Source organism: Ostrea edulis, chromosome 8 (assembly GCF_947568905.1).
Source record: "Ostrea edulis chromosome 8, xbOstEdul1.1, whole genome shotgun sequence".
In the NCBI taxonomy this organism is placed as follows: domain Eukaryota; kingdom Metazoa; phylum Mollusca; class Bivalvia; order Ostreida; family Ostreidae; genus Ostrea; species Ostrea edulis.
The window spans coordinates 45,839,960-45,867,262 of record NC_079171.1 but is presented as its reverse complement, the minus strand read 5'-3'; the positions used below and the strand labels follow the sequence as shown (position 1 = coordinate 45,867,262).

Genomic DNA, 27,303 nt, shown 5'->3' with positions numbered 1-27,303 from the left:
AGCCCTATATATTGATCAGGTAAACGGGGTAATTCGTAGTTAGGATTAATCTAGCCGGAACGGTCTACCGATTGGTATTGGAACCTTCAGGCACTATTTGACAAAAAGGCAAGTTGTGTTGGCAAACTAAATCGTTATAGCGACCATGTGATTTGCAAACTACTAAACAACAATGTTGAAACCCTTTTAATATCAACTTCTTTGTCAGTACTCTGCCTAGTTTTGAAAACTGATCATACGTAAAACAAGCTCCTGCGTATTGACTCAGTTGAGATATATAAACAACATATGCAGATGATGATGGAATATTGATACATAAATATGGGAAATTACCCATGGTGACGCTGAAAACATCTTGTTTTACATAAAGTTGAGTTGTTAATTTACCGTTAATATCTAATTTCAATGAGATAGTAAATGTTATGTAAGAGATCGTTTTCCTGATCACATTAAATTATGACATTATGAACTTTAAAATGATTTAACCCACACGCCCATAACAGTGAGTGAACAATTCTGGAATTGGCGTAAATAAATAGAACCAAACTCAATAAAATTTTACTATAATGACCTTTTATGAATACTATTTCAATATTTTATTTTGCAGTATGACGTTTCCGTCAATTTGCCTTTTAATTCAATTGTTTGAAAATGGTGAATGTTATGAATCCTACAAAGAAAGAGAAGTCGAGAACAGAGAAACAAAAACAGGATCTATGGACACAGTAGGTATGAGGTCGGGAGCCTAGGAGGAGTAAACATCCCTTGTTGATCGCTCATTCCCATTGTGAACCCTCTAAATGAGAGGTGAATATAACAAACAGTGATCAATTTCATAACTCCTACGAGCAATACAAAATAGATAGTTGGCCAAACACGGACCCCTGGACACACCAGATGTGGGATCAGCTGCCTAGGAGGAGTAAGCATCCCCTTTCGACCGGTCACACCCGCCGTGGGCCCTATATCCTGATCAGGTAAACAGAGTCATCGGCAGTCAAAATCAGTGTGCCAAGAACGGATTAGTAATCGGTATGAAACACGCCAGCCAGCATTTTACCCAATGATAGGTTGTATTAACGACCATAGAATTTGCGAAATGCTGACTTCAATGGAGACTGTCAAAACCCCTGTACCATCAACTTGTTGGTCAATAGCTTATCTCAATTTAAAAACTGACTATACGCAGGACATGTATCTTGATTACGTCCACGATGCCACACGCAATTATTTATGTACAATAGCAGTACACGATATATGTTTACAGTGAATTTGTTTGAACTGAAAAATATAATATAGGTATAGAAATCCCAAGGAAATTGTATCAATTAGTTACTTGTAATATCTACGTCAAGTAAAGATCAATAAGTATCAGTAAGTGAAAAAAGAACAATGAAAAAAAAAACAACCAAAAAAAAAAAAACCAACAAAATAAGAACTCTGCAATCGTGTCTCTTTGTTGTTGCTTCGTGTTCGTTTGATGGAATTTGGTTTCGCAGAACACTTTAACGTTTCAGCATTTACGAATCATCATTTTAGTGCGGGAAACTTTGCTTCCGCTTTGTATGGGTGGATCCCAGGGTTGATTCCATGCGGTTGATTTGTACGGACCGTTCAGATAGGCGTCATGACAGCTGTTATACCACCACCCTCCTCCGGCTCCGTAACCACTTGCACATGAGTGAAGACCGATTGTAGAAAAATTCATGCCCACCACATTGTCAGAACTACTACCGGTATCAACAAGTCTGTCTCCTTTAAAAAGAAACAAAGGTGGCAATGATTCACTACACATTCGCCTTTACCTGTCTCTAGTTTAGATTCCCTGCGCTAGCGTTTCAATAGCATAGAAGTAGCAACACAATGACAAATAAAAATCTGCAAGTGACATTATTTATTTTGACATGACGGATGCAGCGAGTGGATATTGACTTTCACCACATCTCTTCTATTGAATTTATAGCAATATTACGAGTAGACATACCAATAGACCATAGTCTATTGTACGAATTATATAGTGCTACGTTACCATATAATCAAAACATTGATCTGAAATGTTAATTCGGACAAAAAGACGAAAGAAATGATTAACAAAAACATGAAGAAAAACTATATACCAATGAAAGTCAACCATAAACCGAGGAAAGTGTTACCTATGTATGCACTCCGGCGTGTTTACGAAAATCAAATTAAATTCATACCAAGACTCCCAGTTGATGGTTTGCTGAGAAATAGGCGATAGCCATCCGACTCATCCGAGATAGAAAATCGGTCATATTCTTGGTATAAAATGGAGCCGTTGGTTAGGGTAACGGAGAAATAGATACGGGTGTCGTTGCTTTTAGTCAATTAGTGGATGACATCATTACCTTCAAATGGTGATAAGAAATACCACTATACAATAGGAAGGCAAAAAGGAAATTTTGAAATGTTACTCACGAAAAATTTAATGTATTGTTGTTGCATAGAAGTGTGCCAACACCTCAGATAATAGGTAATGAGATATAGTATAGCTATCTATTGACAGAAATAGGTATAGGGGATAGAGGGATCGACATGTAGATAAACGTGTTCTTAATGTAGATTAAAAGATATTATTTACGTCGTGGGTTAAGTACGTGATTTTTCACGCCCAACATTGCACGTGAGGGGGGGGGGGGGTACGCAGAAACATAATATAGTATATATCATATCAAACATATATAACTATGAACGTGGAGTAAATAAGTGAAAATTCTTCCACATCTAAATCACCATTTTTACAATGCGAGGTGAAGATAACGAACAGTGATCGATCTCATAACTCCTATAACCAATTCAAAATAGATAGTTGGACAAACACGGACCCCTGGACACACCGGAGGTGAGGTCAGGTACCTAGGAGGAGTAAACACCCTCTGTTGACCGGTCACACCCGCCGTGAGCCCTATATCCTGACCAGGTAAACGGAGTTATCTGCAGTCAAAATTAGTGTGCCAAGAACGGCTTAACAATCGATATGAAACACGTCAGATAACATTTAACCCACTGATAGGTATTTGCGAAATGCTGACTTCAATCGAGACTGTTGAAACCCCTGTACCATCAACTTGTTTGTCAGTAGGCTTACATTGATTTAAAAACTGACTTTACTCAGAACAAGCTCTTGCATATCGAATCAGTTGAGATGTATACACATCATATGCAGGTGTTAAATGAATATTGCTACATAACTATGGGAAGTTGACGATGGAGAAGCTGAAATCATCCTGTTTGTCATACAGTTGAGTTGTCAGTTTGCCGTTAATGTTTACTTTTAATAAAATATCTAAGTATAAAGCAGAAGTGGATGACTCTGTGTTGTCATTTTTTTCGAGCTCACAAGGATATATCACATCGACATAAGAAATGAAAGTTATTATTGTTAATTGACAAAACGTCATCGATATATCAAAATGTTGAATTGAAGGTTACAGCGAGATATTTTTTCTTCTCATTTAGAAGTGTTTGAATAAATTCTGCTTCATATGAATATAGAAACAGGTCAGCTAACAAAGGAGCACAACTTTTGCTCATGGGAATCCCAACAGACTGTTGGAAGACCTGATCACTAAAGATCACGGAGATATTCTCAATGAGGAACTCTAGTATATTTTTTATTTCAACTTCAGAGTACTCGACCGTGGAATCAGAGTGGTGTTTAACAAAGCAAGTTTTTGAATGACTGATCACTAGATGTAAATATTTCCGTTTTCCGTTTTTGTTGAAGAAGCAACTGTCTATGATATCAAAAAGCATAGTCTTTAATTTATCGTGAAGAATGGTGGTGTATAGTGTTGAAAAGTCATATGTTTTAATGTTATTGATTTGGGAAAAACTATGCGTTTTCAAATTTACTAAAAGTTGTTTAGAATTTTTTAGAATCCACATTTGATTAACATCACTTCTGGCATATGTAGTCGCACAATAAGTTTGAAGTTTTTCCTTCACAGCTGTTAATATTTTCGTGAGGAGCAAAGATAGAGCCTTGATAGAGCGCTTACTGGATCCAGCAATGTATCTCTGTAAGGGGTTTTATGTAGTTTAGGAACCCCGTATAGGTAGGATAATTAATATTCAATCGCCTCATTGACTGGTATATTCAATGTGTCTAAAACTGAAGCATGGTTTTGAAGAATTTCATCTTTTGAAATGGCAGTTGGAGTATAAGTACGGTTACAGAAAGTGGAATTAATGCTACGTTTTCATATATGAAAATGAAATTCTTACAAAAGATACAAAAACACCTACCTATCCAATGTTCATTAAAAACAGAACCAAATCCCTCTTTATATTCTGTCCAATTTCTGCTGAAGTTCACCGATCCATCATGGCGCGATTGTATTACCTGAAAGATGTGTATGCATAATTTAAGACACTTCCGAGTATGGAATATTCCTACAGCGGTCGTATGCGACGTTAAGAACAATTGCATCAGATTTATGCAGATCCATCATGGCGCGATTGTATTACCTGAAAGATGTGTATGCATAATTTAAGACACTTCCGAGTATGGAATATTCCTACAGCGGTCGTATGCGACGTTAAGAACAATTGCATCAGATTTATGCAGATAGAGCCTTTTCTACTCTTTTCACATACTTTAAAAAGGAGGCTATGGTTGGTAACCAAAATATCTGTCAGCATGGGAGTGTCTGCAATCACTGCTATGTCTCATTATACATTGGTAATTATAGGATACTTAATTATCACAAGATATTGGGAATTAGGAAATCATGGATCCAAGCTATTATGAAAGACCCTGGCATACCTTTTACCGTGAGTCATCCTGCTCATTTTGGTAGTACCTGTGCGATTCTAGAATCGGGCAGTTGAAAGTGTTGGATTGGCACTGTAGCACTATATATTTTACCTTGTAACCGCTGAGACGAGCGAGGACCCATACATGTAACATCTTACACTACCACTTTAGGCATTTAATCCGCCTATTCATTTAGCGAGGGATATGTAAAACAGCGCATTTTTGACGTGATATTAGATGCGCTGTTGTTATTTTACTTTTTGTCAATTAACAACAACACTTACAAATGTATGAGAAAGATTAATTGGAATTTTAAAACAAATAGGGAGCTTTTCAAACTATTTATTTGTTTTAAATTTATAAGGGGTTGTCCATGAAGTATACCGCTGTGACGACAACAATTTTCCATAAGCATTACGCGTAATATTTATGATTTTTCCGATGACGAAGAGCAAATCACTTGATTCAAATGTGTAAATATTTTGACGAGCTCGTCGCGACGCGAGCTTCGCTGGCTACAACATTGCTATTTATTCATGCATAGCTCTGATCCTTGGACGAATTTGGCTCCATTTTTGTTTTGGCACCCTAGTTTTCCTTTTAGCTGTTACAAGTTTTTTATCATTTCGAATTTCCAAATTGTCGGCTTGAGCATCCCCGAAGAGATATTATTTCTCGAAATACGCATCAGGTGCATCACAATTGGTACCGTATAAGATCTACATTCTTGCATTTCAAACAACCATTTCAATGCATTTTGTCAAAATAATAAGATGTGGTTAATGCTGACGCATGAAGAGGTAATTTGAACAATGCATTTAGTCAAGATGTCTACATATGGTATGAATCAATAGGTACTCTGTTGCCAAAGTGATGACTTTATAAATATTCAGTTTGGAATTGTAATTAGATATTTGGAATGGTTTGTCTGTTGCTGGACAATAGCATCCTGATCATCATTTCATTGTCTGTCAGTTATCTCCGTGTACTAAGCAGTAGTATTGTACAATATAAAAGAGAGTTTGAAGTTGCTGGATGATTTCCATGTGTTATATAAGACAAACGCTGGGATAAATGAATCATTAATTTCCTTTTTATGTTTTTGCATTAACATTTTTGAATTGTCCTGAAATTAAATATTTTGTGAGAGGAGATAGTAGATAATGGTGAAAACAGAGCTAATAGAACATATACATTGCGGGTGATTTGTTTTACTCTTACATCAATAAGCGATGTCCATATTGAAAAGCAACCAGCTTTGAATTTAATACGACACTTGCTTTTTATCTATGTGTGGATTCAATGCCCTTGGCAGTGAATATGCTTTGTCTGCCGATGTTTACCGTGATACTACCTGGTCTTCCGTTTTCAAGGTCTTACCGAAAAATATGTGGAATTAATTTCTAACATGGAACGTTCATCTAAAGAACATTTACTACATATGTTATAATCTAGAATGAAAACAACGCCTGCAAAGAGAACGTCATAAACATTACGCTACTGCAATTCTAATGACGTCAAAGAGAACGTCATAACCATTAGGCTGCTGCAATTCTAGTGACGTCAAAGTTGTATCATTGAATATAATTATACATGACGGATGATGATCAGATTTGTTGTTGTCTGCAAATAAACTTCAATATAAGGTTTGGTTTAAAAACTGTTACACCACGTTGTAATGTTTCAATGTAGAGAATACTGTATTAGAAACACAGCTATGTTGAGGCTTCCCGGAGTTTGAAATGCGTTCAAATCATACATTGGATTTCGAGGTCAGTTTTTGGTTTTCACTTGTAATTTATATACTTAAGTACAGACAAGTTATAGAGAAAATTATATCAGCTATATATTGGCATATCTATTATGATATCACATGACATGGTGGATCACGTGACGGTCATTTATAATTGTTTGAAGTGTTTCACATAAATCGCTTCAGCGCAGCTCATTTAACAATTATTTTTAACTTTTTGTTTGATACATGAACTCACCATATCCTTGTGTACCCGAAATGTGTTTGGAAAAATGGTAGTATTACTTACGTACAAAATACATGCATTTCGTGAACAGTTCAACTTACCCACACACTTACCTACACATCTGAGGGTAATCTGTATTCAAAAAAGCCATCACACATTTAACCAAGCAAGATTCGGGTAGAGGACGAAATCCTCTTTCAATTTCCGTAATAAATCTCAAATGAATCCTCATAAATTACCTGCACTACACTCTTTTACAAACACATCATACATTCTACCTCTTATCACTAGTATAAAACAAAGTACATTTCAAAAGTATATTTTTAGAAAGAAGTGTAAACACGCTGAATTTCAATCCAGGGTAATTAAACAAACTATTTTAAAATATTCGGGCATATACGATATCAAAATACAATTCAGACATGTGAATTTAGCAATAGCATTCTGACACCTTATAGGCAGTTTGAAATAAGGTCTAAAGTTTTTGACACTCTCCCCGTCATAACAGCTCAAGTTTGCAGTGACTTGACGTCATTTTCCATTACGGCGTCATATATTGGTAGTTATGAGAAATAAAGGCATAAAGTGCACTGTGATATTTTATAAAGGAATCTTTAACCTACCAGCAAATTCATTTAAATCGTGATAGACAGATAAATAGACTGATTACTTCATTGAGTAGGGAGGCATTTTGATTTATGATTATTCAGACACTATAGACAGTAGTAGTCACTTACTGTCCATCCGCCACCAGAAGTATCCATGTCACAATAGACTTGGACTCGTAGAGAGTTGTCCTCAAAGGGATGTATGGTGTACACACCGGAAGTTGTCATATTTCTTTGGTAGTAATCAAAGCAATCAGTGTCTGTACCCTTCGAAACAATCTGTCCTTGAGCTGGAAGTTTGAATAAAATAAACAAATTCAAACGGTACATGTTGATTGGAGGATGCACCGCAGCGCGACACAGCTATCTGGTGTGGATTTAAGGTGACCATACCGGTTATACACTGAATTTGATATACCTTATTAAAACAGGTTTATTCATAAAAGTATGGGATTTTCACATTTGTTTTAAAACCAAGCTATACTGTAATTTATTCAAAATATTTGTTAAAAATAATTGTATATTATTGTGAATCAACAGGAGTACAACCAACGATATATTATCCGTCCGTGAAAAACTAAGATAAAATGGGCTTTTCTGACAACATGATTTCAAGTAGTATCAGGGATCACCAGGGTTTAACATACTTTCTTTGCATCAACGAAAAAGAAACCCAACAAGACCAACCAGGTACTCTTTATGTAATATTTTCACTAGGCATCATATATATGTGTACCTTGTTTGATGTCCTTGCCCCAACGAGTCGGTCTGCATATCCTGCTAATATGACCTTGACCTTAGACTTTCGGAACCAATATACATCGTCCTCTTGTCATAAAGTAAATGTGTAACAATTTTGACTATCCCAGCTCAAAAATTCGGTTTCTACACTGACTACAATTTTTTAATAGAATGCATCTTCTTCTCATTACATGATCTAATGTACCAAGTTCCAATATCCTGGAGCTTACGGTCTGGTTTGTATCCTGTTTACAAGGTTTTGATATTAAGTTACACTGAGACTTTGGACTTTGACCAACAAGAGGCATCTCCCTCTCATTATGGGGATAAAATGAATCAAGTTACAATATCCTGGATCTTACGCCTCGGTTTGATTGATTTATTGAGTTGGCTGTTTTCCGCTACACTCAATAATGTTTCAGTTATCTCAAAGCGCCCAATTCCTATTGCTGGAAGATAGAACACAGATACAATGTATCTGGGAAGAAACAACCGACCTTCCGGAAGTAAGCTGGAAAACTTTCTCACTTACCGGAGCAAGTGTGATTCGAACCCGCGCCGACCAGAGGTGAGAGGCTGTGATTTTGAACTCGATGCTTTAACCACTCGGCCACAAAGGCCCCTACGGCTCGGTTTGTATCCTACCATCCTGTCAACAAGGGTTTCCTACTAGGCTTCCCTGCTAAGTGATACTATGACCTTGACCTTTGACCTTGAAAAATAGACATATTCCTCTCACCATTGTCATGAAATGTACCAAGTTGTAAAATCCTAAAGCTTATGGTTCGGTATGTGTGCTGCCCACAAGGTCCGGACAGACAGACAGACGGACGGACAAACGGACGACAACCTACCACATTACGTTCTGTCTTTGACGGGTGAATAACAATAGGCATCCTGCACTTGCCAAAAAAGGGTATGAGTACAAACTTTGACAGTCCTAGACTCATCAATACGGTTTGTATACTGCCTACAAGGTTTTTCTACTAAGGGATGACCTTTGACCTTTGAAATAATAGTCATATTCCTCTCATCACAGTGATCAAATGTACCAAGTTTCAATATCCTGGAGCTTACAGCTCGGTTTGTATCCTGCCCACAAAGGTTTCGTACTAGGTTTTCCCACTAAGTGATACTACAACCTTGACCTTGAAAAATAACAGGTATATTCCTCTCATGGTAAGTAAATGTACCAAGTTGTAAAGTCTTCGAGCTTACTGTTCGGTTTGTAACCTGCCCTCAAAGTAAGGACAGACAGATAGACGGACGGAGAGACGGACGACACCATATCATAATAAGACCCGTCTTCCACGTGCGTATATCAATAGGCATTCTTCACTTGGCATGAAGTGTATGTGTACAAGCTTGAACGGTCCTGCCCCTAACAGTTCGTTTTGTGTACTGCTTACAATGTTTTCCTACTAATTGATACTGTAACATTTGACCTTGAAAAATAGCAGGCTTCTTTCTCTCACCATGGTGATGGAATATACTAAGTTTTAATGTACTGAAACTTACGGTTCGGTTTGTATCCTGCCAACAAGGGTTTCCTATTAGGTTTTCCTACTAAGTGATACTACGACCCTATCCCCTGACCTTGGAAAACAATATACATCTTTCTCTCATCGTGGTAATCAAATATACTAAGTTGTAAAATCCTAGAGCTTACAGTTCGGTCTATATCCTATCCACAAGCTCCGGATGGGAAGACGGACGGACAGACCGACGGCGCCATACCATAAAACGTCCCATGTTTAACGGGTGTATAACAATAGGCATCTTCCTCTCATCATGGTGATCAAATGTACAAAGTTGCAGTATTCTGGAGCTTACGGCTCGGTTTGTATCTTGCTTACAAGGGTTTCCTGCTAAGTATTACTATGACGTTAAACTTTGACTTATGACTTTGAAAAACAATAGGCATCTTTATATCACCATGGTGATTAAGTATACTAAGTTACAATATCCTGGACTTAAGGTGCGGTTTGTATCCTGTCCACAAGGTCCGGACAGATAGATGGACAGACGGGCGATCCCGTACCATAATACGTCCCGTCTATGACGGTCGTATAAAAACTAGAGACTTATAAAACTAAAGTAGCATCTCTAAATGAATGCCATATCGCGGCTCGAATATTTCTTTGGTTTTTCTCATAGAATATGCTTTTATAACCATGACCCAAAATGTGTTACTCCAATAGCATAGATATTGATACATGTTTGCATAACACACACATACAAATCTATAGGATTAAACATTCGTTTTGAAGGATTTATCGATGAGTGAACTCTGAATATTTTACTCACAAACTGAACACAAGAGCTAATTACTATTATGTTCAGTATTGAATAAAATGGTATGATTCTACACATCGATACATTTTTCAAAAAGAGCATTTGTTTCTCATAATTCCAATTCGTTCCCTGTATTATCAGTTTGAAAAATTGGAATAGTTCCCCCACAACATTTTATTTGTATTCAGACACTTCTGTACACTTAGTGGTGTTTTTTTTTTATTGATTCATTGATGTGTAAATTCTTGTTTAGATTTATTTTTGTGGAATCAAAACAATTGTAACGAATAACAATGGACTTGTAAGGTATTCCTAGGTAACATGGTGCAGCACGAGGTATTTCCCTCGAAACATGGTACAACACGATGAATTCCATCGCAACCTGCAGCACAGAAACTTTCCCATATCACACAGATGTGTTAAGTCATCTTACATGTAAGGTGAAGATAACGAACAGTGATCAATCTGTATTTTTCTGGAACAATATTATATAAATGAAAAACAAGAAATAGACTAACCGTTCTTGTCAGATGTATAATACTGCCAGTTTCCTTGTGATTGCGTCACATTACCGAATCTACATTCCGAGTACAGACGACACGACTTTGTCAGGGAATTATATCCGTAACATGGACAAAGATCACCAGAACACAGACCGGCGCATGTGATTAACGAAGCAGCATAGTACGTCCCCAGACAATTAATCTCTAAACTGTCGTAAAATTTGGGAAATTCCGTGTAATAATTGTCAACAAAAACGGTATAAGCAATAGAAGACAACAGAGGGACTCTCAAAATATGGAAAACAACACGGTTATAAAGACGGTACATCTCCAATTCAGATCCCGCACACCAGTACTGCTGTTATGAAAGGAACAAATTTAAATGAATGTTATATAAGCATTGAATGAAAGTTATCACATCAGTCGTCAAACTGTAATAATTTATTCAACAGAATGACATACCCATGAGGATATGTACCACGTCTATCGATAATATTAAATTACTGTTTGGTGCAACTATTATGACATCCATTCATTGTATCTGTACACATGCGTTAAATTCCAGGCGTTCACTATCTAGTTCATACGATCAAAACTGAAATTTTATTCACTTAAATTCTTTTACAGGATTTAGTCAACATTCATTTAGAACAAAATCAACGTGTCATTTCAGATAGATTTATCTTTAGTAAACAACACTGTCAGCTTAGTGTTTGTGGAGTTCTCTATTTTGTATTCCTTGTAGGAGTTATATGTTTAATTACTGTTCGCTATCTACAGGTGTACTATGAATGGTAATAAGCATGTTTTTGATACGTGACAAATAATATTGTTAAATCACACGACGTATCATTCGTTGGTTGAAGTAAATAATGTTATAATGAAAGGTGAATATAGCAAACAGTGAGCAATGTCATAACCATTATAAGGAAACAAAATAGAGAGCTGGACAAACGCGGATCCCTCGGTTATTCTAAAGGTGGGATCATGTACCTAGGAGGAGTAAACATTACCTGTCCACCGGTCACACTCACCGTGAGCCTTATATTTTCCGTGGTCAAAATCAGTGTGTCGAATCGACATGAAACAAGTCAGGCAGCAATTGACCCAATGATAGGTTGTATTGGCAAATTTGATCATTATAACAACCATGCAGACCATATAATTTGTAAAATGCTGCCTTTAAAAGACACTGTTGACACCCCTGTAACATGAAATTGTTTATCAGTAGCCTACCTCGATATTGATCATACGTAGAACACGTTCATGCGTATTGAATCACTTGAGATATATAAACACCACATGCAGGTAATAATGGGATATTACTACATAGCTATTGGAAATTGACGATTGATAAGATGAAATCATCCCATTTCTTATAAAAATGAGTTGTAGGTTTACCGTTAACATCTATTTTTAATAAAGTATATAAGTAAGTAGCATATGTGAATGACTATTGACATTCGCTGGTTTCAATAAACATTGATATCAGGAGTTGCGTCCTTCATTGGTTGAAGTAAAAATTGTTATACTGTGCATTGACGTCCATTGGTTGAAATAATCATTGATAGCAGGTGCTGTGTCGTCATTGGTTAAAATAAACACTGATATATTGTAATTTGTCGTTCATTAGTTGAAGTAAATATTGCTATAATGTGAATTGACGTCCATTGGTTGAAATAATCATTAATAGCAGGTGCTGTGTCGTCATTGGTTAAAATAAACACTGATGTCTTGTAATTTGTTGTTCATTAGTTGAAGTAAATATTGTTATAATGTGAATTGGTGTTCGTTGATTGAAGCAAACGTTGATATCAGGTGATGTTTCGTTCATTGGTTGAAGTAAAGATTGGCATCAGAAGACTTCTCCTGTGTCCGAATATACTCCAACACAGCATCATGGATCATCCTGTATTCATCCTATCATAGAAATGCATACGTTAATTCAACAATACGTGTATCATTTAAAGTGTCATTATACCACATCCCTCCACCGGGCTATCCAAATCAATGTAACCCAAATCTGTCACATATTGTTTAACAGTACCAAATTATTTGCGTAGAAATATAAAATTAAACTTTTGACGAAGACCCAATGCCCCATACCAACTTCGTTTACATTATCTGATAAACAGGTGAAATAATTTTGTATAAGGCTACTCCTCTATATCAGTTCTAATATGTAATCATATACTTTTCAGTAGATCAAATTGAGGTGCGAACCAATTTATTTACATTTGATATTCAATTAAAGGATTTAAACAAAAATGTTTTAACAAGTCTTGCTACTGAATATTACCATGGAGAAACATAACTCTGGACGTCTGATTTGCAGCTGGCGAATCGTCGAAAACACATCAAGGTGTCCGTCCAATGACAGCTGTTGTACTACATTGTGAACAGTACAAAATGTTCCACACATCTCTGCTCCATCACTATCAAGCATAATCAATCATACTCATCTTCAAAATTCCATTTGTGTTTAACCATTCCAATATTTATTTTGGTTACATTTAAATGTGAGAGGTTTTTTTTTTTGGTGATATTTGGCGTTTAAAATGTTTATCTTTCACTTCAAAATTTCTAAACAAAAATATATTTAAACACTTAAACAGTGTCAAACAAAATTGAAAAAAAATGTCACCCTTTAATCTTGTTCACTCTCAATACCTGCTAGCTATTGTGATGGGCATTTCAACTTTCCGGTGTAGCACAAAGGACACCAGACTAAGTAACTGTGATGTTTGATTGGAATGTCCGCTTGATTTCAGATTACAGATTGGCTCCACAATTACAACAGAACATGTTTCATTATCCATCTATAAAGAAGATAAATATTTTCAGAGATCCAGTTCACACAGTGTAAGGTACGGTTAAATGAGGTCAACACTGTTAAGGTCGCTGGATTCTTCAAAACGTTTGGGAAAAGCCGATTTTGAAATCTTGAAATTATCTATTGATGAATATGGAAATAACATAATCTGAAGACTTAATGGTAAATGTGCTGTATCAGACAGTAACTTCTTCGATGTAAATAACAAGACCAAGATTTTGTCAGCATGATAATTTATTGAAAATAATATTTCATAATTTCGATAAACTATATACGGGCATTAACAGAATACTGGTCTACTATGCGAGTAGCGGGTATCAAAATTAACACTATTTCTGGTACATTTTAAACTACATCAAATTTCGTTTTGACACATAGTGGAAAAGTTTTCAATATTAGGAACATTTAAGTTTTCAATACAAGAAGTAATATGTTTCCGTTGTATTTTTCTGTACGTGCACTTCACATTTGATATTGATTTATCATATTGCAATGACATGGACTTATCAGATTTAGATACCTTCTTGCACGTAAACAGTCCATATTTGTTGTTAATGTAAAGTGCTGTTGTAAGGCATTTTCGTAATAACACCTTAACTATATTACGAACGAAAATGGATTCAATCACTCGTTTACATCGTTGACGTTGCATGGTGTATAAAGGCATATGTGTAGCTTTAAAACGCGCTCAATTATGTTTTAACACCTCGAAGGTGACTTACCCCATTCCGAACAATATCTACTGTGGTGCACTTAAACTTCGTGATTTCCTCTTGCTTGCAGTGTACGGTGAATGGAGATACACTAAGGGAACAACCCATCCTTGGCAGCCAATTCTTGCTCTGCATTAAATCAAACCATACGTTATTATGTGTGTAGGGTATGGAAACGAAAAGTGAAAGGTTAGAAGTGCACATACTGACGCCACATTGGTGAGGGGATCCATACAAATCAATACTTGGGATTCATGATCTGTAAGCAGGCGCAGAAAGTCAACTGCGTCCTCTGGTGGTGGATAATGTGTTACAATAAATGCCTTGTTGTTGGTGAAAGACTGTCGATACAGAAATCAAGAAGTGGTACACATATAACAAATGCATTTTGTAAATATGGAACTTTTCGACAATTGCGATATTTGTTATGAAAGATGATGTAGTGAAGCAAACAACAATGAACTTTTAGTGTTGTGTTTTGTGGCTGAAAACAGTACATACCACATCAGTACGATATAATTACCTCATTGGTCATTACTGAATTTATCTTAAAACTGTTGCAATTTTGAAGAATTGTATTCATCAGTGCATATGTTTCTTAACCACATAGAATTTATTGAGATTGATGATGATGGTAGAGCTGAAGAAGAAAGGGAAGAAGAAGAAATCGTCGACGACGACGATGAAGACGAAATGATGACGTTGATGATGGAGCATGCTTACAGGAAGATTAATTGCATTGATGTAATTGGTACGGTTTGGTACACTGGAGGTCAGGAAGAGACTGTACTTGTCAACTGAAATTAATAAGATGGCACCAATTTCCGAACGAAGCAAACGAAATGACACATAACTTTAAAATAATGTTACACAAGCAGCTTATTATACAATTATCGATGTACGTAATAAGGAAATTCAATCTGAGGAAAAATATAGCACGTGTACTATACACTACCTGGTTTTAACATTCCCTAAAATATAGCTTATGGTGAGAATCTGTTACCATATAGATATATAAGTGTAACAGAGCTATAATAATGAAAGGGCAATATTTTTATCAACGCGCTTTATAGTCTTACACTTACGTGGTAGGATGGAAGATATTTCATTCCCAGCATGTAGAGCGAACTTGTAATCAACTTCAGTGTACGATGGCCGCACACTGAGTAAATTCTGAATGTAGAGATTTGTTGAATTTCAGTGAATGAATATATCATTTCGTATGGACATAAAATGTATCTCTGCATAAATGTTTAATAGAAAACAAATAACCAGCGAGCACTAATTGAATCTACATGGCAGCAAGCATCATACACAAGTAGCGAATCACTTTACTGACCTTGAACTCCTGTCTAAGTTCACTTTCATTGGCTGGTTGATCTTTAGTCATCGACTCCAATTTCTTGATATATTCAGTTTTATTTTGCACATGGAATGGTGCTTTGATCATAGCATTGAGTGTCAAGAAAATTGTTTTGTATTGATCCTAAATGTCAATACAATATGATGTAACATCTTTTTGTGAATTAATGATGTTAAAGTCAGTACAGGTATTATCAGGTATTTTGAAAAACAAAAGTAGCAAAACCATCGGGACATGTTGACGGCGATTGGTATATTTAAGACCCCGAAATAAAATTTTGCTTCTTTTAGGAAATGGAATCTCTATACAGTCCCTGAAACGTTCTCCTTTCCTAAACGATGAATGTGCTATCAGCAAATGATTTGCATCAAAATTGGTAGCGTATAAGTTTTACATTATGACCCCTGGGTCGAGCTCTCTGCTGGTGGACTGTTAGTCCCCGAGGGTCTCTACAGCCGAGTAGCTAAGTACTTCGTCACTAGCTTGAAAATACGGATGTATATTTAATTGCTGTTATAAAATTTAGAAATTCATTAAAAAAATTAAGGATTATCTCCCTCATGCATAGTCTTTATCCTTGGACGAATTTGGCTCCACTTTTTTGGCATGCTGTTTTTGGCTATATTTAGCTCTAAAACTTCATAGTTATTTCGGATTTCAAACATTTCGGTTGAGTATCATTGAAGAGACATTGTTGAAATGCGCATCTGGTGCATCAAAATTGGTACCGTATAAGTTTTACATTGTAACACTGGATGTAACTTGGTGAACGAACGGAGAACTCGAACAAAGCGCAAAGTGAATGGACAGCGAACGCAATATGAAGAATTTATTCGGAAAGTCTTAGATTTTTTCCCTGCGTTGTACTTCCTTCATAAGCAGATACGTTAAAAAAAATATTTGTATCTAATGTAAAACTTATATGGTACCAATTCAATTTTGTAGTACCAATATCCCCAAATTTTATTTAAAACATTTTGCAAACAATGTCAAGAACAAGAAAAGAAATAAAAATCATGTTGTGTCGTGAGAAACTACCGTGGTACAGTGTCCATTGCATATTTATGTATTTGTTTCTTACAATATATACGTTTATTCGAAGGCTGTTGAATGAAAGATTTCTTACATGAAGAAAAAAGAAAACAATAGTTAGAATACAATAAATCAAATTGAAATGAATGAAAAGAAAAAAATAAATAATGGATAATTTGAGAAGGTCTTCAGCATCTTTAACGGCGACTATTCATAACTGATTGCATCGATTGTTGAGATATGACACTTATATCATTATTGTTTATTGATGCATTTAGAGTTGAACTGTATCAATTAATATTATTTCAAAGATTGATTGCTTGATATTTTCCGCAACACTCGAAAAAATTTCAGTTATCTGGTGGCGCCCAGTTTTAATTGGTGGAAGAGAGAGCCCAGATACAATGTACCTGGGAAGAGACCACCGACCTTCCGAAAGTAAACTGGGAGACTTTCTTACTTAACGGCGCTAGCGGAATTCGAACCTGTGTCGACAGAGATTATAATTAATGAAAACTACCTGTACACTTTTTTAAATGTAGTTTAATTATGAGTATCGGTATTTTAGAGAAGTTTATTTTAATGACTCGCCAAAGGATATGCACATTAATTGTAAGGGGGGGGGGGGGTTCCAAGCTTTAAAAAAATCCTCATTTGCTGACTAAATAATGAAATGAACCAAAATGGAAGAACTGCATGTGTCCTACAATAAGCAAAACATAATAGAAGTATTAAATGTATCTTTTTCCTGAAATGATAGTACTGCGAGTACAGATCCGTTGCATCGCTTTTGAAAGTGAAAGTGGGATGGGGGTCGATTCAGTAGCAATATTACCACTCCACTTCGCTGTATTACTGCCCACCCAAATTTGCATATGAAAATAACGGGGAGTAGTACATCTTCCAATATTACCTTCTGTCGCTATTTATGCATTTCTAATGGTAAGGGAATAAAATAAATGTCAGCTTTCAAGGTATGTGGAATATGCAGAGATTGAATGGTGCGCAAATAATGAACACTTTGTTAAATATGAACTTAAAGCGAATGGTGACGAATGGATAACGAACAACGAGAAAGTAGAATGTTTCAGGTACTGCATAAGTTTACGGATTACATCTACTACATTCATTTTGAAATCTCAAACACGAATTTTACTCACATAGGTCTGGACCATATTCATCCTATTTTTCCTCATCTCTTTCACGTATTCTGCAATGTTGATTTTCCTTAAAGTCTTGCTGGCATTGTATAAAGCATCTATAGCAATATAGGTCCCTGTTCGACCAATACCAGCACTGCAAATACCAAAGTCGAATATACCAGCAAAATAATTACCATTACATTACTAGAAACACCAGATATCAGTGCAGGTATACCTTAAATCGCAGATTGAAAAAAGGAACACTGAGAACCTTGATGCATGGTTACTGATTCACATATTTACTTTCAATATATATAGCTTTTGTTTCACGTCCCAATCAAGATATATTCGATAATATAGAGAGTCAATAATGTTAACGTAAAGGGTCACATCTGATATATGGATAACATTGAAGACCGTAATCGGGGTCGGGGTATTAATCATGCCGACACGTGCCGTGATATCTGGAACGGGACCATGCTACGTCTTGAGATTGTCGCTACGTTGGGATCGAGAATCGAACTAGAAACCTTCAGAATATGATGCTACATCCCTAACCACTATGCTACCACAATCGAGAAGTAGGAAAACATGTTGATCCATAATGTCTATAAATGTGGTCCAGTCTTCAGTTAAAAGAGTATCTCTAACTGATTCCATACAAGGCGCTTGGTCTGCGTATGATTAGTCCGGCTACTGATATTGCAAGGGTTTCAAAAATATCGATTATTATATAGTCCTTATAAAGATCTAGTTTGCCAATATATCCTGACAATAGGTTAAATGCTGTCTGGCGTGTTTCACACCAATTGTTAGACTGTTCTTTACATCCTGATCAAGGTGTAGGGCTCATAGCGGGTGTAGCCGTTCGATAAGGGGTGTTTACTCCTCCTCGTCACCTGATCCCACATCTGGTTTATTAAGGGAGCCTGGTTTGCCCTATTCTCTATTTTGTATTCCTTATATTCATCCATTCATCATCTTTATACTAAGTTGTAATGTATGGATTTAATGTCCATCTTTATTTAGAAATGTGTACATGTACCCGACAACAAGATGTACAATTGATTGATTGTTTTGCTTTTTTGCGCCACACTCAAAAATTTTTCAATTATCTGGTGGCGCCCATTTTTGATTGGTGGAAGATAGAACCCATATACAATGTATCTGGGAAGAGACCACCGACCTTCCGAAAGTAAACCAGGAAACTTTCTCACTTATCGGCGCAAGTGGGATTCGAACCCGCCCCGACCAGAAGTGAGAGGCCGTTTGATTTTGAGCGTGATGCTCTAACCGCTCAACCACGGAGGTCTGCAAGACGTACGTAAAACGAAAATAATAATTTACAAACGTTCCGAGGTAAATCCGATGTCCATGGCCCAAAGCCTACCGATACACAGCTGATTGAAAGGAACCAGTCAGTTCCAGAGAAAGTCAAAAATGTTAAAAGTCAGAGAGACGGAAACTGCAAACTTTATCAAGAAATATCGATATGCTTTCAAGTGCGCTATTCTAGATATACCATAATGAAAATTTGAAAAAAAAAACATTATACGATAACTTAACTACAAACCTGCAGTGTACTAAAACTGGACAAGTGATTTGTTTATTCTGTGTCCTTGTCACGTGGTCATGGAATGCTACAAGACACAGGGGTTCCGGTGTCCCATGATCCGGCCAGGCGGTGTAATGATAATGTGTGACAATGCGAGAGGTTCCGAACTGATAATTGATAAATGCATTTAAGAATTATATGTATGTATATATGTAAGGCGTCTTTGTGTAGTATTTTATCACGTCCATATATTTCAGTAATTTTCTAACCTACGTTAAATTCCGTCAGAAATCAGTAATTCATTACAATGTTTATACGTCCAGGTTACTCTTCAATTTTAAAGGTTTGACTTAGTTCTATAACACTGTAATAAATTCATAAATCTTGGACAAAGACTGTTTTAAAACCTTCTGACAATTTTATGTACAAAGTTTTATGACAGTTTCTTCCTTGATATATTTTTATTTCGATATTTTATGTTACCAATTGAAGTGCTTATGGCTTATGCTGTTGTGATTTATAGTTGTAGGTGTCTAACCTCTGTATGGGTGACTCTGAATCTCCGGATTACATAAAATGCGTAGTGTTTCTCTTCCTGGTTTAGTATTGAAAACACGCCATAGGTACCAACTGTCTCACTGTCTGGCCAGTACTGAGTGCACTTTATCTGTAAAACCATGATATGGTTATAAATCAAAGTTACAGCTGTTTGCGTTAACCTGTGGTACTCTCTCTCTCTCTCTCTCTCTCTCTCTCTCTCTCTCTCTCTCTCTCTCTCTCTCTCTCTCTCTCTCTCTTTCTGTACATGTATTTACAATAATGTTATGGTTTTTTTTTCTATAATTGAACATACCTGTATATTCGATACCACAGTCCCTCCCATGTACTTAATCTGTACCACCTCTCTACATATCTTTATATTCAGTATCGTACATGTAGTTCTCGTCTGTATTTAATCTGCACGGTCTCTCCTCTCTCTCTCTCTCTCTCTCTACTCTCTAATTGTACATATTTTCCCATCCATTACCTTGGATCCCTCCTGTAGGCCGGTGACCATGACGATTTGTTTGACATTCTCCTGCCACACCATGACCCAGAAGTCGGACAACGTGCCTTTCTTAGGTCCTGTCACAAAATGTGTTTTTCATAAATTATTTTGCTAACAAATTCAGCTTAATGCTAGGGTGTGTAAAATACGAGACATGTACCTTGTGCCGCAATATATGCATTTTTCTGTTCTGTGTCCTGAAAATAAAGTATATTTCATAAACCTGCGGTAATGTTCTTAAGATCAGAAACTCATTTAAGTGGAACACTTTTGGTTATACTATGTATCTTTTTACACTTGCCAAAATTTCGCTCGCCAAATATACACCCATTTGCGACTTCAGTATGTCAAAAAGAGACAACTTTTCCCTGTCCACCAAAATTTATTTCGCTAGAAATATTAGCATACCTTTGAGCCAGCAAATCGCCAAATATTAGAACCACAGAATAAACCTGCTATACACATGCAATACGAGTGATTTGAAATCCTCAGAAATATATACATATATCGTACATACAATTAACTGAACAAATCAATGGTATAAATGTCAGCTTTCACATGTACATCCATACCTTGCCATCAAGTGGGGGATGACTTGAAAGGAAACCAAACATAATTTCTATTATGTATATAAAACGTCAGATATGGTTAAGGCGTGTCTGGTAGACATTCTACTCACATCAATAAAATTGGCGTTAATATAGTCAGACTTTCCGCCGTTCAATCGGATTCTAGAATGGTCATCTAAAAACATATCGTGATCAATAGTTAAATGAAAGATATTTTAAGAAGATTAAATATAAAATTTCAATATGTTATTATGCCTGTATATTAACCTACATGGATACGTTGTCTTGTATCTGTTCTTTGTCGTGTTTTCTGGGCGTTTCCCGGCGTTACAGGCGCGTTTCTCACCGTACGGCAATGTCTGTAATGGAGACGTTGTTTTTACTATTACTAACCCATGTAAAAGTTTTCATCCTCATCATACACGCTTTGCCACTAGCCTTACCGCGTATTCCTTTTTAAAGCCATCGTCATCGTCTTTTGCTTTTTCTTTAATAACATGTTCCAGTTTTTCTAGTAATATATCCGGGATAATCTCTTCGTTCAAGTACTCTCCATATGGGTTATCCTCATGTACTTTCTCGTCAACGTCAGTATCGTCTTCTTTATCGATTTTCTTCGATTTCTGCTTTATGTCAGGGTTACCTGGTTTCCGGTTGATTTTGGAATCTTTGATTTCTTCAAACTTTTTTGACGTTGACTCAATGTTTTCATAAATATTCGTGTAATCCATCTTGGAAGTTTTTAGGTCGGCTTCATGGAATACATAATACATTTTAATTTAAATAAACTGGCTCAATAAACGGTTGTTTTCGCATTCAGTGAGTCTGTTTGAAAACTAGAATTTTCTTATTGGTCACCATAATTCGTTACAAAAAGCCTCATTAAGGAATTGTATAAATGTCAGACTTACAGCTTAAAGAAGAAGTTCCGGTCCGTCTTCCTCTGTTCACGTTGGCTTGGTTTTCTTGCTTCGGAGATTTAAATCTATAAGTAAATGAACGTTAAATCATAATAGAATACTGACTTAATAATTTACTCATTTTATGAATAAACAAAAAAATAATCAGATTAAGGACACACTATCTGATATAGTAATTACATAAACAAGTGCGGATAACGAACAGTGATCAATCTCAAAACTCTATCCTCTAAAAAAGAAATCCAAATTCAGAGTAGGGTAAACATGAACCCCTGAACATACTAAAAGTGGGATAATGTGCCTAAGAGTGGTAAACATCGCCTATCGATCGGCCTCATCCGCCGTGATCCCTCTATCTTTACCAGTTGAACGAAACAATGCGTAGTAAAAAGTTATATGTAAAGCACATATACTTCTTAACAAGTTGTTTGAAACATGTCAGACACCATGTGTCCCAATGACATGTTGAATTTGTAAATAAAGTCGACAGAACTGTTGAATTCCCTGTAACATCAACGTCCTTGTACGTAGTTTGCATTCTAACATAAATATAGACGTCTCGTTTTCTACATAATAACTGAATACCAAGTAGCAAATAATGTTATTGGTGAGACGGTTCACCTTTGTCAAAGCTTGAAACTCCAAAAGTAATGTGTCTATATGTGAAATATGTATCTTGCTTATGAACACATTTTTCATTCCCATATACGATTTCGTTTAATCAAAATAATTTTAGTGATTTCAAAGTTTTATCGGAATGTCATTTTTATTCGTCATTAAGTTGTTCGTTACACCGTTCACCTACCGGATTCAAAACAAGAAGTTTAATTTACAGTCCGTTTTCGAAGCATGGACTACGGAGAAGGTATGTGTAACATTGACCTAGATATGCATATCAGTTGTATACTCCCGTATGGATCCAGGTTAGAATTGGTCATCAGTACCCCCTCACTTGTCATAAGAGATCATTTAATTGGGCGGTCCTTCGGAATAGACCGCGTATATCGAGGTCCCGTGTCACAGCAGGTGTGGCTCTACCAAGATCCCTCCCTGCACAAAGGCCGTAAGCACCGAACATAGGGCTAAATTGTGCAGCGCCTCACCAGTAAAGATGACGGTCTCCATGAGAATGAAATATTCAATATTAAATCAATCAAATTGACGTATGCGCACACATATTAACTTTTACACATATATCAAACTATTTGTTAGACTATGCATATTGATCCAGTTGGCGAATACTTTGGTTTTCGCTTGAAATGTTAAGCATTGGGAAAATGAAGTACAGAATATGTTTAAGTTTAAAAGTCCGATTGATGTAGGACTCATCAGATACCCCCCCCCCCCCCATACAAGAGGTGAGGTAACCAAGGACAGTGATTAGGTACGATATTACACAACATAATTGAACATATTTTTCTACAATGTTTAGTTAGCACCCCTCTTACCGTCGGAACAATATCAAGGAAATAACAGCGATGATGATTACGATAATGGCTGCAATGACTCCACCGACTATCGAAAGTACTGGTGAACCTGGAGGCTACAATGGTCAATATGGTTTGAAAAAAAAAATGATTGAACTTTTTGATATTCCAGTATCAGAATGTTAAGGGATTTGGTTACTGACCTCAATGTATTTCGAACATACTCCCGTGGTATGATTGCAAATTTGACCCACACATGAATCGTCACAGGTCTTGCTACAATTAATCCCCCAAGTCATTTCCACACAAACTACAAAAAGAATACAACCAGAGTAATATCTATTTTATGATTAGATGTCAAGATTGTTATGACTTTATGGGCATCTCCTTTACGCAGTTTGTTTGTGAAATCGTTACCAGCGCAGTGTACAAATATCTGAACGACCAGTCCTATATAGAATTTGTTCTTTAGCATGGTCAATCTTGACCATACTGTTGTGAACAAACTGCATACGGTTTTCCTGACATTGACTGATAATCACGTGACTTGTTATAAATGAAGAACTCTTTAATCATTTCTTACCATGTTCCTCTTCTTCTATCTTTGAATGAATGACTATTAGCGTGGATGTGTGAATAAATGTTAGATAAGATACCATGTGCCCCCAAGTCAGGGCATGTTACTGTTGTTATTATATGAATAAATGTCGTGTGAAAACTTTAAAAAAGAGAATGCTTCAATCTTATGTCAACCGGGAGTTCCTGGGTTCGGAGTTAAAGTTACATTTGTAATTAAATAATAAACTTTAGAGCTACACTGTAATACTATAATGTTACAAAGTGGAATATACGTACTTTTGTCACACAGCTTTCCCTGCCATCCCGATTTACAGCCTGCCTCACACTCCCCGTTAAATCGGTTACAACGAGAGGTGTTCACACAGTTTTCGCTACAGGCGGCCCTACAATCTTTATCATAATACCCAGGCAAACATTCTGAAATGAATAACTGAAATTTGCGTATTCTTATGGTATATATTTAATGATTATAATATTCCATAAAGATTTACATTTCAAAGATTTAAGTCATCGATATCTTTACAAAATGTAATGCAGTAGGGACTAATGGGCTTATAAATCTTGATAAATACATGAAACCTATATAAACGGATGAGAATTCCGACAGAAAGGAAGGTGGAATGTAAATATAGAATAGTATGCGTTTTGAAATGCATAAGGACGTACACTGCAACGCTAACACACTTCATGAGGTATTTCATCGTCACTAGCCACGCTGAGTACGGAAATACCTGAACCTGCCATTCCTGTATAACCAGCGACACCTCGACATATAATGTTCAAGGGCGAATCCAGAGGGGAGGGGTTCAAGGGATCCGGACACCCTCCCCCTTGTGCGGACTTAATAGTTAAAGGAGTTATCAAATCTAACGAGACGTTGAGTTAAAATGATATGATACATGTATATAATTGCATCATTCAAATTTATCAAAGTTATTAATCATATCAATTTCTAGTGAAAGGTTTAGGAGAGATGAGCTCAGACGGACGGTCCGACATGACGGCTACTATGTCTTCCCACGAAATTTTCAGAAGAGCATAAAACCCACTGTACTCTTTGAGAGAGAGAGAGAGAGAGAGAGAGAGAGAGAGAGAGAGAGAGAGAGAGAGAGAGAGAGAGAGAGAGAGATTCATTTCATAGCGTGATGGGATTTTCCGCTTATGGGGCTAGTTATATTTGTACATGCATCATTACAATGCAAACTTTGAAAACTTCATTTTACCAATCCTGCGACAACATCAATGCGAATACATACGTACTGTCGTCACACAGTTCCCCCTGCCATCCCGGTTTACAGCCTCCATCACACTCCCCTGTAAAGCGGTTACATCGATTGTTCACAAAGCAGTTGTCGCTGCATACCGCCCTACAATCTTTACCATAGTACCCTGGCTGGCATTCTGTTGAAATATAGTCGATTATATATAATTGCATTGCTTATGGGAGTTATGAGATTGATCACTGTTCGTTATCTTAAAATGATATTATGATGCTTGGTTGGTTTTTTATTGTTTAACGTCCCACTGGATAATTTCTTACTGAAGTGCTGCAAAATTTAAGCCTATGCTAGGCGCTTACGGAGTAAGAAGGAATATTTATCGTGCTGTACCTGCTGTGACGCAGTGTCTCTGTTTTTGCGGACTCATCCGAAGGACAGCGCCATTTTTCTGTGGCCTCTTGTGATAAGCAAAGGATACTGAGGACTTATTCTAACCGGGATCAATACGGGAAAAAATAATATTAGCTAAGAGTTATGTAATGAATTGAAATGAATACTGAGGTACCTTCGATACGTGTGATTAGTTTCACTTGTATTGCGATAAAGTGTACAAGTTTATCAATAAACTTATTTAATTTTGATTGGCCATTACGTCAGTTTTTCCCAATCTCATTCGGCTACACGTGATCATCTCCGAGTGTTTTGCTTACATCGAAAAAAAAATAATGAAGGTAGGTCCCCGATAGGTTGATATATGGGCATAAATATTCATTACGTTAAAAGTTTCCTTAACGGTTTAAACATGGCTATGGAGTAGTGTGAACGGAGACAACAGGCTCCGTTTGCGATTGACAATGGACGTGTACTTGTCAGAGGTATCGTAGTTCATGTCCTCGTGTTTCGTTTTCCACCGATCAAATTCCCTGAAATATCACAAAGAATGCATCCTGCATGGTGAAGAAACGTTCTATGTTTCAGTTACTGAAGAGTGTTTGGTTGGTTCGTTTTGCGAGAAACTGTAAATTGGGCGGTGTTTATTGATTTTGCAAAACAAACCAAATCAAGTATTGATGCATCGTATACAAAACAAATATTAAGAAACCAAAATTCCAGTTAATGCAATCGTATTTGTAATTGACATTTTTAAAATTCAAATTTCAACTCCGATTTTTTTTAGCCTTTTTTCCGGGACTGAGAAACAGCATGTACTCCACATGCAGCTATCTCTGTATTGTCGATGAAATATGAAATTTATTTCAGAGATGAAGTGTTCATGCCAAAATCCCGTGCGTTATATCCTTCGGGTTTGCTTTATTAAATGGGTTACAATTTGCAGGGTTTTTACTCTCCGCTAAATCGATAGTCCATATTTCACTTTGCCTTCTTTTTAGAGGCACCGCGTTTTTCTTTTCTCAGCGATTTCCTCTGATTCTCCATCCCAGTCTCCTAGTATAGCAAAACCAATTTTCGTTACATCCCACGAGACCCAACTTGATTGAATTACCATTTTGAACGTATGCATGTTCAATTTTTACAGGAATTGTATTTGGTTTGTACAGTGGCTCCCTTATCAAAACCGTCAACTCAGAGAGGATACTATTTTCACACACTAATGGGTGTGGTTTATTCTGAAACATTGATTTCATTGTTTGGTTCTGTTCTAAGTCAGTAAGATCTCTCCATTCTTTGAGACGAAGTTTGCTCTTCATATGATCTTACTATTACTTGCAAGATGAATCGAATTCTTAATTGTCCATTATAATCTTGCAGGCGCGGATCCAGAATTTTTTCCCAGGGGGGGGGGTCGAAACTTTTCACAAAATTGAACCCATGATATAATGTTCAACCCTTCATTTTTCTTATAAATCGGTATATTGTATTATTTTTTTTTTATCTTTGCACCCCCCCCGACCCCCTCTAGATCCGCGCATGTCTTGTATAATAAAGGTGAATTAATACTTTCTCCAAACTTTAACTATACTTCGACCACGGGTAG

General features: G+C 36.5%; 1 protein-coding gene and 1 long non-coding RNA gene across 2 annotated transcripts in view; both read right to left on the bottom strand.

Annotated features, from left to right (window-relative positions):
* Positions 1-423: 423 nt before the first annotated feature.
* Positions 424-4,360, bottom strand: LOC130049130 (uncharacterized). The gene is made up of 3 exons (XR_008797639.1): positions 4,270-4,360; positions 2,202-2,369; positions 424-1,755 (listed from the first exon to the last, which is right to left on the bottom strand). It is a non-coding gene; the product is annotated as an uncharacterized LOC130049130 (long non-coding RNA).
* Positions 4,361-11,885: 7,525 nt separating this feature from the next.
* LOC125663281 (receptor-type tyrosine-protein phosphatase T-like) overlaps positions 11,886-27,303 on the bottom strand; it is a 40,673-nt gene continuing 25,255 nt past the window's right edge. Inside the window, exons 9-29 of the mRNA XM_056147657.1 lie at positions 25,348-25,488; positions 24,364-24,504; positions 23,712-23,818; positions 23,530-23,624; positions 22,073-22,146; positions 21,605-21,924; positions 21,433-21,520; positions 21,272-21,336; positions 20,753-20,789; positions 20,572-20,669; positions 20,083-20,211; positions 19,563-19,711; positions 18,008-18,143; positions 15,792-15,938; positions 15,538-15,625; positions 15,176-15,249; positions 14,659-14,793; positions 14,462-14,581; positions 13,577-13,725; positions 13,206-13,341; positions 11,886-12,826 (exon numbers count right to left, since the gene is read on the bottom strand). Coding sequence (XP_056003632.1) covers positions 12,737-12,826; positions 13,206-13,341; positions 13,577-13,725; positions 14,462-14,581; positions 14,659-14,793; positions 15,176-15,249; positions 15,538-15,625; positions 15,792-15,938; positions 18,008-18,143; positions 19,563-19,711; positions 20,083-20,211; positions 20,572-20,669; positions 20,753-20,789; positions 21,272-21,336; positions 21,433-21,520; positions 21,605-21,924; positions 22,073-22,146; positions 23,530-23,624; positions 23,712-23,818; positions 24,364-24,504; positions 25,348-25,488 — 2,519 coding nt within the window. The 3' untranslated portion in view covers positions 11,886-12,736. The remainder of the gene's footprint in view (positions 12,827-13,205; positions 13,342-13,576; positions 13,726-14,461; positions 14,582-14,658; positions 14,794-15,175; positions 15,250-15,537; positions 15,626-15,791; positions 15,939-18,007; positions 18,144-19,562; positions 19,712-20,082; positions 20,212-20,571; positions 20,670-20,752; positions 20,790-21,271; positions 21,337-21,432; positions 21,521-21,604; positions 21,925-22,072; positions 22,147-23,529; positions 23,625-23,711; positions 23,819-24,363; positions 24,505-25,347; positions 25,489-27,303) is intronic.